This window comes from Panulirus ornatus, chromosome 21 (genome assembly GCF_036320965.1).
Source record: "Panulirus ornatus isolate Po-2019 chromosome 21, ASM3632096v1, whole genome shotgun sequence".
In the NCBI taxonomy this organism is placed as follows: Eukaryota; Metazoa; Arthropoda; class Malacostraca; order Decapoda; family Palinuridae; genus Panulirus; species Panulirus ornatus.
Genome location: NC_092244.1, coordinates 12,410,194 through 12,427,384, shown reverse-complemented (window position 1 = coordinate 12,427,384; position 17,191 = coordinate 12,410,194). Strand labels below are relative to the sequence as shown.

Here is a 17,191-nt window from a genome sequence, read left to right as displayed (position 1 = left end):
CTTGTAATGAAAGTATGATAAAACTTTATAATTCCTTAGAATTTGAGGAATTTTCAAGGTCCTACAAGATGAGGAAAACCCTTTGTAATGTCCAACTTCTCTTCCAGGAGGAAGAAACCCTCTGAAGACATCTGATGAACAAGAAGTGTAAGTGAGGTGATATCAAATACACACTTGTCGGGGTTGATTAGGACTCCACAATTCCTTAGACATGCAAATCACTAAAGTAAGTGTTGCAAGTGTTGCTTTTCATTGCTGCTGGCCATTCAGAATGTCTTCCAGGTATGCATAACAGGTGGGAACTCCATGAAGTGTTTGGTTTATAAAGCGTTGAAATGTACGGGCAGCATTCCTCAACCCAAATGGCACCTGGATGAATTCGAATAGACCAATGGGGATTATCACAGCAATCTTAGGGATGTCTGCAGGCCCTATTGGAATATGATGGAAAGCATGAACCAAGCTGATCTTTGATAAAGCCTTCAAGCCACAGAAGCCAAGGTGAGGAATAGGGTAGTAGTCTGCACGCTGAGTTATTTAAGGCACAGTAGTCACCACAAGTACGCCACTCACCAGGGGAAAGACTCTGGTACCATGTGCAGGAAAGATGTCCAACAACTGTCCAAGGGATGGATGATCCCCATCTCTGGTATTTTGTCGAACTCTCCCTTGGAAATCATCAAATGTTCAGCAGGAAGGTGTTGTGGTTTGGCAAAAGTGCGAGGGTCAGTGGTGTTGATGTCATGTGTGACTGAATGTTCAATAGTGACAGTGTCTGGTGATGGCTTGATGTCGGAGAATTTTGATAAAATGTTGGTATTGGCTTGTCACTGATTGGCATAGATGAATGTGGGGCAATGACAGTGACAAAGGGAGTTGGGGTGCCAGTGAGGTGTCTGTGGTGGAGGGCTGCAGCTTGTTGTTCTTTGAGTACACCATGAAGTTATGATGACTCAGAAAATCATAGCCTATAATAGGTTGTTGGACCAAGAATGTCTATGCTACAAGAATCTCTGATGGACCTGTGACATGTGTCTAAGGATCACTATTAAATAAAGATAATTTTGCCATACTCCATACTATAGAGTAATGAAAAAGAAAGCAACTGAAAGTCTAACCTGAAACAACAACAGTTCCAAGGTCTTGTGTCTTGATCACAACACTAACATCAGCTGAAGTGTGACCAGGAGTTGGGATGATTTGGAGACAGTCATCTATCTTGAATGGCTCTCCTGAAAAAATCAATCCAAAATTTATTTAATCGTGTCTAAGTATTATTTGTGTTCATGGTGATATTCATGCTCTCATTAACACATCTACAGTACTATAAGTTCACAGTTACCATTTTTCAAAGAATGTAATTCTTCATTGAAACCTAGTAAATACATAAATACAGTAGTATAATAAGAACTTTAATTTCTGCAATCTCTCTGATCCACAGCAGTAGCTGGGGCTACCTGGCACAATCTTTACACATCAATATATGGGTAGAAAAGGGATGGATTTTTATTTCTACTGATTTCTCTGAGAGACAGAGGGGAAGTATATCCATGCATATTACTTTTTTGCCAAAATTCCTACTCTTGAGGCAAGATGGTATGGTATATGGGATACAAATCTCATATTAATGAAATGCATCTCTTTATCCACATTTCAAAATAAAATTAGGTGAAGCTGTTAAAGTCTATTCAAGTCATCACCAGTGAAACAAGTCCTCACACTGGTGCATCAAAAATATTCAATACTAAATATATATAAAAAAAAATAGACTAATTATGAGCTAGGCTGCAATTCTGTAACACTTTAATTGACACTGTAGCACTCCTTAACTATTCTAGGTGGATATCTTTGTGAGCTAAGCAACTCATCTAGATGGATATTTTTACAGGGAGCATTCTGCCTCTATTTCAGGGCCACCCACTATGCCTGAATGGAGGCTGAGGTGGCAGTACATAACAATTTCACCCCACAGTCAGTCATCCTCCAGCCATACCAATGACAGCACATTTTTGCGAGTTTTCTAAGGAAATTGAGCAGCTTTTAAGATTTAAAGTACCAAGCAGATGGTGAGTGATTCTAAGAACACAACCTCTTCCAGAAGTGAAAGCTGACAAAGATGAGGCAAGAGAACGTCTTTCTAGCAACATTCAAAGCAGTGTTGCCGGTGCCCACCTGATCCTGATAACAATCAACTATCACTGTGTATTAACTAAAAATGTGTATATAAGACTGCAGTGTGCTCTATAAAGAAAGAAACAAGCCCTTTAAGATTCTCACCACACTTGCCAGCAATTCTCACTAACCATGAGCATTCACGTTAAAGGTCTAATAACTTTAAATATATTCATTTAATTACCATTAATGCTAAAGTAAAGTGGGTAAAGAAGCTCAAGAGAACAAAAGTCACCTCCATGTCTTCCTGTCATATCAGGAGCTGTCATACACATTAACCACACACTCTAGAAGGCTTGCTTACCATTGGAAGACAATGTATCTGTGTATTTTGTGATTTCTTAATGATAATCTTCCTTTTTATGGAGGATTTTCTTTTTTCTGCACATTGGGTGATGAAATTTTTGGATCATGCTGGTCATTTAGCAGGTTAACAGATTAAACAAAACCATTAAGTCAAGCATAAAGACACCATTTCTTTCTTCTTTCATACTTGTTCATCATTTCTCCCATTATATAGTACCAGCAACAGGTAATGAAAAGACCTCATTCACTCACATCCATTCTCTAAGTATCATATGTGGTACACTAAAACACAGCCCTCAACCACAACCAGGCCTCATAGACCTTTCTGTTGTTTCCTCCAGCTGCTTCATATGCTCTGGTTCACTCCACTGACAGCAAGTTGCCCCTGTGTAACACATTGCTCCAATTTACTATCCCATATCCCCGGCCTACTCACCCCCTACAGACTTCATCCCTACTTCCCTCTCCAAGACTTCTGCATTTAACTCCCTCAAATTCCCAACTATAAGCAAATGAAACAGCCATGATGCTTACTCTCTTGAGAAAACCTCTCTGCTTCAAACAGCTTTCCTCCCACAATATTCATTCATAACACTTTCCACAAAGTATCTGTATCAACCCTATCATAGGCACTATACCTGCATTCTACTAATCTTTAGGTACCTCACCATGATCCATACATACTTAACTAAATATCCTTACTATCCCATTAACAAAACAGTCACCCCTTTCTGAAGAAATTGAAGTACAACACCATCCATCATGCCATATTTCATCTGCAAGGCTTTCACCACCTCCTTTCCCTTCACTAAAACACTTGCCAGAACTCCACATACCTCCCCAACCATACAACATAAATCTGCTACCCTACACTACATAAATTCATTAATCCTTCAAAGTACTCGCTCCATCTTCATCAACCCCTACAACTTCCTCTTGACCTTCTGCTGCTTTCTCTACATTTCCCAATCATTTATACTCCTTCCCTGTGATTACTGACCATACAACTCTCTTTCCTCTTTCATTAGCAACTTTACTGCGTTGTCCTACCACTCATTATCCTTTCTCACCTGCCCATCTCCCACCTTCTGCATGCTACACACTTTTCTCACACGTGCCAGTGCTGCTTCCCTATATATCTCCCATTCCTCACCCACTCCCCTGACTTGGTTTACTCTCACCTTCTGCCATTCTACACTCAATCTCTTTTAGTTTTTCTTCATACAAGTCTCTTCTCCAAGCTAATTAACCCTCACCATCCTCTTCTCACACATATACTTCATCTTTTTCAAAAACCTCTATAAATTTCACCCTCACCTCTAACAGGTGCTTAACAGACATCACACCAGCTTCCCCTCTTAACACATTACATCTAAGAGACTCTCTTCAGCATGCCAATCAGCATGTAATCCAATAATGCCCACTGACTGCCTTTCCTACTCACCAATGAATGCTTACATATATCCCTCTTTCTAATCCAGGTATTCCCAGTAACCAATCGTTTTTCACTGCATAACTCCACCAGATTATTAGTAAAAGAGAAGAGAGAGGCAAGAGGTCAAGAGAAAGGTGCAAGAGGTGAAAAAGAGGGCAAATGAGAGATGGGGTGAGAGAGTATCATTAAATTTTAGGGAGAATAAAAAGATGTTTTGGAAGGAGGTAAATAAAGTGCATAGGACAAGGAAACAAATGGGAACTTCAGTGAAGGGGGCTAATGGGGAGGTGATAACAAGTAGTGGTGATGTGAGAGGAGATGGAGTGAGTATTTTGAAGGTTTGTTGAATGTGTTTGATGATAAATTGGCAGATATAGGGTGTTTTCGTCGAGGTGGTGTGCAAAGTGAGAGGGTTAGGGAAAATGATTTGGTAAACAGGTAGTAAAAGCTTTGCGGAAGATGAAAGCCAGCAAGGCAGCGGGTTTAGATGATATTGCAGTGGAATTTATTAAAAAAGGGGGTGACTGTAATGTTGACTGGTTGGTAAGGTTATTTAATGTATGTATGATTCATGGTGAGGTGCCTGAGGATTGGCGGAATGCTTCCATAGTGCCACTGTGCAAAGGCAAAGGGGACAAAGGTGAGTGCTCAATTTACAGAGGTAAAAGTTTGTTGAGTATTCCTGGGAAATTGTATGGGAGGATATTGATTGAGAGGGTGAAGGCATGTACAGAGCATCAGATTGGGGCAGAGCAGTGTGGTTTCAGAAGTGATAGAGGATGTGTGGATCAGGTGTTTGCTTTGAGGAATGTATGTGAGAAATACTCAGAAAAGCAAATGGATTTGTATGTAGCATTTATGGATCTGGAGAAGGCATATGATGGAGTTGATAGAGATGCTCTGTGGAAGGTATTAAGAATATATGGTGTGGGAGGCAAGTTGTTAGAAGCAGTGAAAAGTTTTTATTGAGGATGTAAAGCATGTGTACATGTAGGAAGAGAGGAAAGTGATTGGTTCTCAGTGAATGCAGGTTTGCGGCAGGGGTGTGTGATGTCTCCATGGTTGTTTAATTTGTTTATGAATGGGGTTGTTAGGGGGGTGAATGCAAGAGTTTTGGAAAGAGGGGCAAGGATGCAGTCTGTTGTGGATGAGAGAGCTTGAGAAGGGGTCAGCTGTTGTTCGCTGATGATACAGCGCTGGTGGCTAATTCATGTGAGAAACTGCAGAAGCTGGTGACTGAGTTTGGTAAAGTGTGTGAAAGAAGAAAGTTGAGAGTAAATGTGAATAAGAGCAAGGTTATTAGGTACAGTAGGGTTGAGGGTCAAGTCAATTGGGAGGTAAGTTTGAATGGAGAAAAACTGGAGGAAGTAAAGTGTTTTAGATATCTGGGAGTGGATTTGGCAGCGGATGGAACCATGGAAGTGCAAGTGAATCATAGGGTGGGGGAGGGGGCGAAAATTCTGGGAGCCTTGAAGAATGTGTGGAGGTCAAGAACATTATCTCGGAAAGCAAAAATGGGTATGTTTGAAGGAATAGTGATTCCACCAATGTTGTATGGTTGCGAGGCGTGGGCTATGGATAGAGGAGGGTGGAGGAGGAGGGTGGATGTGCTGGAAATGAGATGTTTGAGGACAATACGTGGTGTGACGTGGTTTGATCGAGTAAGTAATGTAAGGGTAAGAGAGATGTGTGGTAATAAAAAGAGTGTGGTTGAGAGAGCAGAAGAGGGTGTTTTGAAATGGTTTGGTCACATGGAGAGAATGAGTGAGGAAAGATTGACAAAGAGGATATATGTGTCAGACGTGGAGGGAACAAGGAGAAGTGGGAGACCAAATTGGAGGTGGAAAGATGGAGAGAAAAAGATTTTGAGTGATCAGGGCCTGAACATGCAGGAGGTTGAAAGGCATGCTTGGAATAGAGTGAATTGGAACGATGTGGTATACCGGGGTCGACGTGCTGTCAATGGATTGAACCAGGGCATGTGAAGCGTCTGGGGTAAACCATGGAAACTTCTGTGGGACCTGGATGTGGAAAGGGAGCTGTGGTTTCTGTGCATTATTACATGACAGCTAGAGACTGAGTGCGAATGAATGGGGCCTTTGTTGTCTTTTCCTAGAGCTACCTAGCACACATAAGGGGGAAGGGGGTTGTTATTTCATGTGTGGCGAGGTGGCGATGGGAATGAATAAAGGCAGACAGTATGAATTATGTACATGTGTATATATGTATATGTCTGTGTGTGTATATATGTATGTATACGTTGAGATGTATAGACGTATATTTTTTCGTGTGTGGACGTGTATGTATATACGTGTGTATGTGGGTGGGATGGGCCATTCTTTCGTCTGTTTCTTTGCACTACCTCACTAACACGGGAGACAGTGACAAAGCAAAATAAATAAAATAAAGAAATCCACCAACTGTTCACCATTTGTATACACCATAATGAGAACCTAAACATGTCCCTCAATTATATCCTCAATTGCCAAATTCCTCAACTTAGCATTTAAATCACCCATTACTGATACCTGGTCTCTTACATCAAAACTTCAGACACACTCACTCAACTGCTCCCCAAATATTCACCTCTTTTCATCTTTATTCTTGTGATCGATGCATAAGCACTACCAATCACAAACGAGGCTTAATTTTCATCTATGGCATATCTCCCTCTTTTTTCATAACAATCAATGTAAATAATATTCATTAGACCCTCTACCTAAGCTAAGAATAAAGAATATTACCTCATAATAAGCAAACAGGATATCCAACCTGTTTCGAAGGGATGACAGAAGAATTCATTTTCATAGGACACTGTAAAGCCAACAATATGCTTAGCCTTCGTAAAAAGATTAAGGTTTCCTAAATGATCTGAATGTCCATGAGTTCCAACAGCATACTTGATTTCATCACAGTTTACTTCATTTGAGTCAAGACCTGAAAATAAAATATGTATCATTATTATTTTTAATTGGTGTACATGGGGTGTTCAGTGTTGTAAATGGAAATGGTGAAGAGCTTGTAGATTTATGTGCAGAAAAAGGACTGGTGATTGGGAATACCTGGTTTAAAAAGGGAGATATACATAAGTATTTGCATTATTTCCCTGCAAAAATCGACCAAATGCCTCTCTCTTCTCTTTCACTAATAATCTTACTTCTTCATCCCACCACTCACTACCCTTTCTAATCTGCCCACCTCCCACGCTTCTCATGCCACAGGCATCTTTTGTGCATGAGAAGCGTGGGAGGTGGGCAGATTAGAAAGGGTAGTGAGTGGTGGGATGAAGAAGTAAGATTATTAGTGAAAGAGAAGAGAGAGGCATTTGGACAATTTTTGCAGGGAAATAATGCAAATGAGTGAGAGATGTATAAAAGAAAGAGGCAGGAGGTCAAGAGAAAGGTGCAAGAGGTGAAAAAGAGGGCAAATGAGAGTTGGGGGGAGAGAGTAACATTAAATTTTAGGGAGAATAAAAAGATGTTTTGGAAGGAGGTAAATAAAGTGTGTAAGACAAGGGAACAAATGGGAACTTCAGTGAAGGGGGCTAATGGGGAGGTGATAACAAGTAGTGGTGATGTGAGAAGGAGGTGGAGTGAGTATTTTGAAGTTTTGTTGAATGTATTTGATGATAGAGTGGCAGATATAGTGTGTTTTGGTCGAGGTGGTGTGCAAAGTGAGAGGGTTAGGGAAAATGATTTGGTAAACAGAGAAGAGGTAGTAAAAGCTTTGCGGAAGATGAAAGCCGGCAAGGCAGCAGGTTTGGATGGTATTGCAGTGGAATTTATAAAAAAAAGGGGGTGACTGTGTTGTTGACTGGTTGGTAAGGTTATTTAATGTATGAATGATTCATGGTGAGGTGCCTGAGGATTGGCGGAATGCTTGCATAGTGCCATTGTACAAAGGCAAAGGGGACAAATGTGAGTGCTCAAATTACAGAGGTATAAGTTTGTTGAGTATTCCTGGGAAATTATATGGGAGGGTATTGATTGAGAGGGTGAAGGCATGTACAGAGCATCAGATTGGGGAAGAGCAGTGCGGTTTCAGAAGTGGTAGAGGATGTGTGGATCAGGTGTTTGCTTTGAGGAATGTATGAGAAATACTTAGAAAAGCAAATGGATTTGTATGTAGCATTTATGGATCTGGAGAAGGAATATGATAGAGTTGATAGAGATGCTCTGTGGAAGGTATCAAGAACATATGGTGTGGGAGGCAAGTTGTTAGAGGCAGTGAAAAGTTTTTATCGAGGATGTAAGGCATGTGTACATGTAGAAAGAGAGGAAAGTGATTGGTTCTCAGTGAATGCAGGTTTGCGGCAGGGGTGTGTGATGTCTCCATGGTTGTTTAATTTGTTTATGGATGGGATTGTTAGGGAGGTGAATGCAAGAGTTTTGGAAAGAGGGGCAAGGATGCAGTCTGTTGTGGATGAAAGAGCTTGGGAAGTGTCAGTTGTTGTTCACTGATGATACAGCGCTGGTGGCTGATTCATGTGAGAAACTGCAGAAGCTGGTGACTGAGTTTGGTAAAGTGTGTGAAAGAAGAAAGTTGAGAGTAAATGTGAACAAGAGCAAGATTTTTAGGTACAGTAGGGTTGAGGGTCAAGTCAATTGGGAGGTAAATTTGAATGGAGAAAAACTGGAGGAAGTGAAGTGTTTTAGATATCTGAGAGAGGATTTGGCAGTGGATGGAACCATGGAAGCGCAAGTGAATCATAGGGTGGGGGAGGGGGCGAAAGTTCTGGGAGCCTTGAAGAATGTGTGGAAGTCGAGAACATTATCTCAGAAAGCAAAAATGGGTATGTTTGAAGGAATAGTGGTCCCAACAATGTTGCATGGTTACGAGGCGTGGGCTATGGATAGAGTTGTGCGCAGGAGGGTGGATGTGCTGGAAATGAGATGTTTGAGGACAACATGTGGTGTGAGGTGGTTTGATCGAGTAAGTAATAACAGGGTAAGAGAGATGTGTGGTAATAAAAAGAATGTGGTTGAGAGAGCAGAAGAGGGTGTTTTGAAGTGGTTTGGTCACATGGAGAGAATGAGTGAGGAAAGATCAACCAAGAGGATATATGTGTCAGAAGCGGAGGGAACGAGGAGAAGTGGGAGACCAAATTGGAGGTGGAAAGATGGAGTGAAAAAGATTTTGAGTGATCGGGGCCTGAACATGCAGGAGGTTGAAAGGCGTGCAAGGAATAGAGTGAATTTGAATGATGTGGCATACCAGGGTCGACGTGCTGTCAATGGATTGAACCAGGGCATGTGAAGCGTCTGGGGTAAACCATGGAAAGTTTTGTGGGGCCTGGATGTGGAAAGGGAGCTGTGATTTTGGTGCATTATTACATGACAGCTAGAGACTGAGTGTGAACGAATGGGGCCTTTGTTGTCTTTTCCTAGCGCTACCTCGCACACATGAGGGGGGAGGGGGTTGTTATTTCATGTGTGGCTAGGTGTCGATGGGAATGAATAAAGGCAGACAGTATGAATTTTGTACATGTGTATATATGTATATGTCTGTGTGTGTATATATATATGTATATGTTGAGATGTATAGGTATGTATATTTGCGTGTGTGGACGTGTATGTATATACATGTGTATGTGGGTGGGTTGGGGCATTCTTTCGTCTGTTTCCTTGCGTTACCTCGCAAACGTGGGAGACAGCGACAAAGCAAATAATAAAACATAAGTATACGTATGTAAGTAGGAGAGATGGCCAGAGAGCGTTACTGGATTACGTGTTAATTGATAGGCACGTGAAAGAGAGACTTTTGGATGTTAATGTGCTGAGAGGCGCAACTGGAAGGATGTCTGATCATTATCTTGTGGAGGCAAAAGTGAAGAATCGTAGAGGTTTTCAGAAAGGGAGAGAGAATGTTGGGGTGAAGAGAGTGGTGATAAGTGAGCTTGGGAAGGAGACTTGTGTGAAGAAGTAGCAGAATGTACAGAATGGAAAAAGGTGAGAACAAAGGAAGTCAGGGGAGTGGGAGAGGAATGGGATGTATTTAAGGAAGCAGTGATGGCTTGTGCAAAAGATGCCTGTGGCATGAGAAGCGTGGGAGGTGGGCAGATTAGAAACGGTAGTGAGTGGTGGGATGAAGAAGTAAAATTATTAGTGAAAGAGAAGAGAGAGGCATTTGGACAATTTTTGCAGGGAAATAATGCAAATGACTGGGAGATGTATAAAAGAAAGAGGCAGGAGGTCAAGAGAAAGATGCAAGAGGTGGAAAAGAGGGCAAATGAGAGTTGGGGGGAGAGAGTATCATTAAATTCTAGGAAGGAGGTACATAAAGTGTGTAAGACGAGGGAACAAATGGGAACATCATTAAAGGGGGCTAATGGGGAGGTGATAACAAGTAGTGGTGATGTGAGAAGGAGATGGAGTAAGTATTTTGAAGGTTTGTTGAATGTGTTTGATGATAAAGTGGCAGATATAGGGTGTTTTGGTCGAAGTGGTGTGCAAAACGAGAGGGTTAGGGAGAATGATTTGGTAAACAGAGAAGAGGTAGTAAAAGCTTTGTGGAAGATGAAAGCCGGCAAGGCAGCAGGTTTGGATGGTATTGCAGTGGAATTTATTAAAAAAGGGGGTGACTGTTTTGTTGACTGGTTGGTAAGATTATTTAATGTATGTATGACTCATGGTAAGGTGCCTGAGGATTGGCGGAATGCTTACATAGTACCATTGTACAAAGGCAAAGGGGATAAAATAGTGCTCAAATTACAGAGGTATAAGTTTGTTGATTATTCCTGGGAAATTATATGGGAGGGTATTGATTGAGAGGGTGAAGGCATGTACAGAGCATCAGATTGGGGAAGAGCAGTGTGTTTTCAGAAGTGGTAGAGGATGTGTGGATCAGGAGTTTGCTATGAAGAATGTATGTGAGAAATACTTAGAAAAGCAAATGGATTTGTATGTAGCATTTTTGGATCTGGAGAAGGCATATGATAGACTTGTGGAAGGTACTAAGGTACTAAGAATATATGGTGTGGGAGGCAAGTTGTTAGAAGCAGTGAAAAGTTTTTATCGAGGATGTAAGGCATGTGTACGTGTGGGAAGAGAGGAAAGCGATTGGTTCTCAGTGAATGCTGATTTGCGGCAGGGGTGCGTGATGTCTACATTGTTGTTTAATTTGTTTATGGATGGGGTTGTTAGGGAGGTGAATGCAAGAGTTTTGGAGAGAGGGGCAAGTATGAAGTCTGTTGTGGATGAGAGCTTGGGAAGTGAGTCAGCTGTTGATCGCTGATGATACAGCACTGGTGGCTGATTCATGTGAGAAACTGCAGAAGCTGGTGACTGAGTTTGGTAGTGTGTGAAAGATGAAAGCTGAGAGTAAATGTGAATAAGAGCAAGGTTATCAGGTACAATAGGGTTGAGGGACAAGTCAATTAGGAGGTAAGTTTGACTGGGAAAACTGGAGGAAGTGAAGTGTTTTAGATACCTGGGAGTGGATTTGGCAGCGGATGGAACCATGGAAGCAGAAGTGAATCAAAGGGTGGGGGAGGGGGCGAAAGTTTTGGGAGCATTGAAGAATGTGTGGAAGTCGAGAACGTTATCTTGGCAAGCAAAAATGGGTATGTTTGAAGGAATAGTGGTTCCAACAATGATATATGGTTGCGAGGCGTGGGCTATTGATACAGTTGTGCGGAGGAGGGTGGATGTGCTGGAAATGAGATGTTTGAGGACAATATGTGGTGTGAGGTGGTTTGATCGAGTAAGTAATGAAAGGGTAAGAGAGATGTGTGGTAACGAAAAGAGTGTGGTTGAGAGAGCAGAAGAGAGTGTTTTGAAATATTCTGGTCACATGGAGAGAATGAGTGAGGAAAGATTGACAAAAAGGATATATGTGTCAGAGGTGGAGGGAATGAGGAGAAGTGGGAGACCAAATTGGAAGTGAAAAGATGGAGTGAAAAAGATTTTGAGTGATCGGGGCCTGAACATGCAGGAGGGCAAAAGGTATGCAAGGAAAAGAGTGAATTGGAACAATGTGGTATACCGGGGTCGACGTGCTGTCATTGGATTGAACCAGGGCATGTGAAGTGTCTGGGGTAAACCATGGAAAGTTCTGTGGGGCCTGGATGTGGAAAGGGAGCTGTGGTTTTGGTGCATTATACATGACAGCTAAAGACTGAGTGTGAACGAGGGGGTTGTTATTTCATGTGTGGCGGGGTGGCGATGGGAATGAATAAGGGCAGACAGCATGAATTATGTACATGTGTATATATGTATATGTCTGTGTGTGTATATATATATGTATACGTTGAGATGTATAGGTATGTATATTTGCATGTGTGGACGTGTATGTATATACACGCATATGTGGGTGGGTTGGGCCATTTTTTCGTCTGTTTCCTGTCTCCTCACTAACGCGGGAGACAGCGACAAAGTATAATAAAAAAAATATATAAATATTATTTATATTTCTTATTATATTTTGTCGCTGTCTCCCACGTTAGCGCAAGGAAACAGATGAAAAAATGGCCTAACCCACCCACATACACATGTATATACATACAAGTCCACACACGCGCATATACATACCTATACATCTCAACATATACATACATACACACACACAGACATATACATATATACACATGTACATAATTCATACTATCTGCCCTTATTCATTCCCGTCGCCACCCCGCCACACATGAAATAACAGCCCCCTCCCCCCGCATGTGCACAAGGTAGCGCTAGGAAAAGACAACAAAGGCCACATTCATTCACACTCAGTCTCTAGTTGTCAAGTGTAATGCAACGAAACCACAGCTCCCTTTCCACATTCAGGCCCCACAAAACTTTCCATGGTTTACCCCTGACGCTTCACATGCCCTGGTTCAATCCATTGACAGCACATCAACCCCAGTATACCACATCAGTCCAATTCACTCTATTCCTTGCATGCCTTTCACCCTCCTGCATGTTCAGGCCCCTATCACTCAAAATCTTTTTCTCTCCATCTTTCCACCTCCAATTTGGTCTCCCACTTCTCGTTCCCTCCACCTCTGTATCATTAATGTTACAAATTAGATTAAAATGCCTCATACCACAGGTTTGTTGAATGTGTCTGATGACAGAGTGGCAGATATAGGGTGTTTGGGTCGAGGTGGTGTGCAAAGTGAGAGGGTTAGGGAAAATGATTTGGTAAACAGAGAAGAGGTAGTAAAAGCTTTGCGGAAGATGAAAACCGGCAAGGCAGCAGGTTTGGATGGTATTGCAGTGGAATTTATTAAAAAAGGGGGTGACTGTATTGTTGACTGGTTGGTAAGGTTATTTAATGTATGTATGACTCATGGTGAGGTGCCTGAGGATTGGCGGAATGCGTGCATAGTGCCATTGTACAAAGGCAAAGGGGATAAGAGTGAGTGCTCAAATTACAGAGGTATAAGTTTGTTGAGTATTCCTGGTAAATTATATGGGAGGATATTGATTGAGAGGGTGAAGGCATGTACAGAGCATCAGATTGGGGAAGAGCAGTGTGGTTTCAGAAGTGGTAGAGGATGTGTGGATCAGGTGTTTGCTTTGAAGAATGTGAGAAATACTTAGAAAAGCAAATGGATTTGTATGTAGCATTTATGGATCTGGAGAAGGCATATGATAGAGTTGATAGAGATGCTCTGTGGAAGGTATTAAGAATATATGGTGTGGGAGGAAAGTTGTTAGAAGCAGTGAAAAGTTTTTATCGAGGATGTAAGGCATGTGTACGTGTAGGAAGAGAGGAAAGTGATTGGTTCTCAGTGAATGTAGGTTTGCGGCAGGGGTGTGTGATGTCTCCATGGTTGTTTAATTTGTTTATGGATGGGGTTGTTAGGGAGGTAAATGCAAGAGTCTTGGAAAGAGGGGCAAGTATGAAGTCTGTTGGGGATGAGAGAGCTTGGGAAGTGAGTCAGTTGTTGTTCGCTGATGATACAGCGCTGGTGGCGGATTCATGTGAGAAACTGCAGAAGCTGGTGACGGAGTTTGGTAAAGTGTGTGGAAGAAGAAAGTTAAGAGTAAATGTGAATAAGAGCAAGGTTATTAGGTACAGTAGGGTTGAGGGTCAAGTCAATTGGGAGGTGAGTTTGAATGGAGAAAAACTGGAGGAAGTGAAGTGTTTTAGATATCTGGGAGTGGATCTGTCAGCGGATGGAACCATGGAAGCGGAAGTGGATCATAGGGTGGGGGAGGGGGCGAAAATTTTGGGAGCCTTGAAAAATGTGTGGAAGTCGAGAACATTATCCCGGAAAGCAAAAATGGGTATGTTTGAAGGAATAGTAGTTCCAACAATGTTGTATGGTTGCGAGGCGTGGGCTATGGATAGAGTTGTGCGCAGGAGGATGGATGTGCTGGAAATGAGATGTTTGAGGACAATGTGTGGTGTGAGGTGGTTTGATCGAGTAAGTAACGTAAGGGTAAGAGAGATGTGTGGAAATAAAAAGAGCGTGGTTGAGAGAGCAGAAGAGGGTGTTTTGAAATGGTTTGGGCACATGGAGAGAATGAGTGAGGAAAGATTGACCAAGAGGATATATGTGTCGGAGGTGGAGGGAACGAGGAGAAGAGGGAGACCAAATTGGAGGTGGAAAGATGGAGTGAAAAGGATTTTGTGTGATCGGGGCCTGAACATGCAGGAGGGTGAAAGGAGGGCAAGGAATAGAGTGAATTGGAGCGATGTGGTATACAGGGGTTGACGTGCTGTCAGTGGATTGAATCAAGGCATGTGAAGCGTCCGGGGTAAACCATGGAAAGCTGTGTAGGTATGTATATTTGCATGTGTGGACGTGTGTATGTACATGTGTATAGGGGGGGTTGGGCCATTTCTTTCGTCTGTTTCCTTGCGCTACCTCGCAAACGCGGGAGACAGCGACAAAGTATAAAAAAAAAAAAAAAACCCACTAATATCATTAAAATGACATAATATGAAATACTTTGCTTGGAAATCTGACAATCTTTTAATACTTGTTCACTGTTTCCCACCTTGGTCAGGTTGTGCAGGGAAAATAGAAGGGCCTCAATTCCTTACTCTCTAAGTGTCATGCATGCATCATGCAGCAAAACCAGAGCCTAAAATTCACAACCAAACTCCGCACACCATTTAGTGGTTCCCGACACTTCATATGCCCTGGTTCAGGCCACTCATAACATGTCAAACCCTATACACAACAACTTATGACACTTTAAAATTAGGTTACAAAATGCATCAATGTACAACATTATGCTTTGATTTTTAACAGACTGAAAAAATTAAAAGATTTTCACCCATATATCTTTTATTACTAATAAAGTATACCATCAAAATTTGAGGCGTCACTGTAATCATGCATACTTCTAAAGTATCACACCAAAATGCCATTTGTTTTATATTCCACCAACTGGCAAAATACATTTGTCTGTATTCTATTCCTAGTAAGCCTTTCCCTCCTCAATGATCCAACCCCAATATCTTCTTGATCTCCATCCTTCCTATCTATACTTGTGATAAATAGATCCTCTAGGTCAATATTTCTTAAAATCATCCTCTCCTTCAAATCAAATCACTTCAACACACCCTGGTCGGGTTTCTAAATCAGGCTATGTTTACTGCCACATCTTTCTCTTACACTGTCATTCCTTACAAAATTAACACCCTTCACACCACATTTCCACCCGCTCTCTTCATTTCTACTGTATTTGTTGCCTACGACTGCATCCAAACAAAGACCTCTCAAACCACATACCCCTCAGTACCCCCAGGATATTTAACCACTCTCCACTTAAGGTGACTTTCTTTAGCTCCCATGGTTACATTCACTGTCCACTCCCGGCTACCTAAAGCACTCCACTTCCTCCAAGTTCTCCCTCATCAAACTCACTTAAACCATCCTATGTCTCTGTCCACCCCCACAAAACCTTACCTTTCTTCACGTACTCTCCCAAATTCAAAATCCTACTACAAGCCCCTCTACAGTCAACTATCAGAACTGTGTTATCTGCAAACAGCAAGTGATTCCTCCCCCAGGTAACCTTGCATTCACCATCCTCACAGCCCTAACTATGGTGACATCACACATCCTTGACACAAACCCACCTTCATTTGGAACCACTCTCTCTCCTCCCTTCCTACTCAAACTTAATCCTTATTCTCCCAGTAAAAATTCCTTACTACTTTTAGTTGTGACTAAATTAGATGTGGAGTGCAGTAACATATAACATTCCTAATCACCTAATCATTACAAACTTACACAAGTCTATTTGAGACAGGTTAAACTTTTTTTTTACTGAAGAGTGCACTTTTCAGTCTAGTCTGGTTTTGACAAATGACTTCCACAGTATATCACTCTTGCTGATTTTTGGGACAGTAGCAGAACATAAGCGAGCATGAAAATTATGCTATTTGAAAACAGTTACCTAACAATATCTATGTTCCAAAAGATGATCCCTTATGAGGAAGATTTAGCCTGAACGAAGGTAACTCACCATTTATGTTTACTGGCTGGTATTGTAAAATCTAAATCCCTAAACACAGCAAAGCAGCAAATTGATACATCACAATCAAGTAAGTTCATTTACATCAAATGAATAAGCTACAGTAAACCCTTAGCTATATGTACCTCAATTCAGCTAACTTGATAAGTTTGGGAAAAACATGTGGTCATGATTTTATCTAACCATAATAATTTTTTGCTTTGAAATTAGGTTTAGGTCTCATGGTCACAGTCGACTACTACCTGCAGTATTTCCTTTACCTTTTGCCCACTGCCTTGAAAAGAGACATCCCTATGTTTGCATGTCATTTGTATAAAATGATAATAAGCATCACACTCCCCCGGTCTCATTCACATGAACTAGAGAGTCAATTTGTGTGGGAGTTTGCATTTCCTGGGAATTGAATTGGAGTCAATTTGTCTGTATTTCCTGGACCTCATCCCTGTGGTGACCCTAAACGAACCGATTACTTTCTTACTAGTTCAAACTGATCAGCTTTCATCCACTACAGTATTTTTAATGATTACAGTAACCCCCTAGAGGTCATCATATCTACCAAAACACATTTCTATCTGGTCATAAATGTTGCTAACCAACTGCCTGTATTTAAGGTTAGGTACACAACAGCCCGTGGCTCAGTACCTGAGAGAATCTTTTCCTTATCCCAAGCGGTCATGGTGTCCACAATCATGTTATTCGGTCCTTTGATCAACGTACACGTACAGTTGGCAAACATCTGCCCATTCTTCGTGTGCGAATAGCCATCATATAAGATTTTTACGGTATAACACATGGTTCACTTGAAAAAACTACCCTTCACGTGTGTTTACTAAGCCAGCGAACATCC

The 17,191-nt window shown here is 41.6% G+C and overlaps 1 protein-coding gene across 1 annotated transcript in view; it reads right to left on the bottom strand.

The window, feature by feature from the left end:
• Positions 1-17,191, bottom strand: part of LOC139756368 (metallo-beta-lactamase domain-containing protein 1) — a 22,376-nt gene extending 5,185 nt beyond the window's left edge. Inside the window, exons 1-3 of the mRNA XM_071675745.1 lie at positions 16,987-17,191; positions 6,686-6,850; positions 1,119-1,232 (exon numbers count right to left, since the gene is read on the bottom strand). Of these exons, the coding sequence (XP_071531846.1) occupies positions 1,119-1,232; positions 6,686-6,850; positions 16,987-17,137 (430 nt within the window). The 5' untranslated portion in view covers positions 17,138-17,191. The remainder of the gene's footprint in view (positions 1-1,118; positions 1,233-6,685; positions 6,851-16,986) is intronic.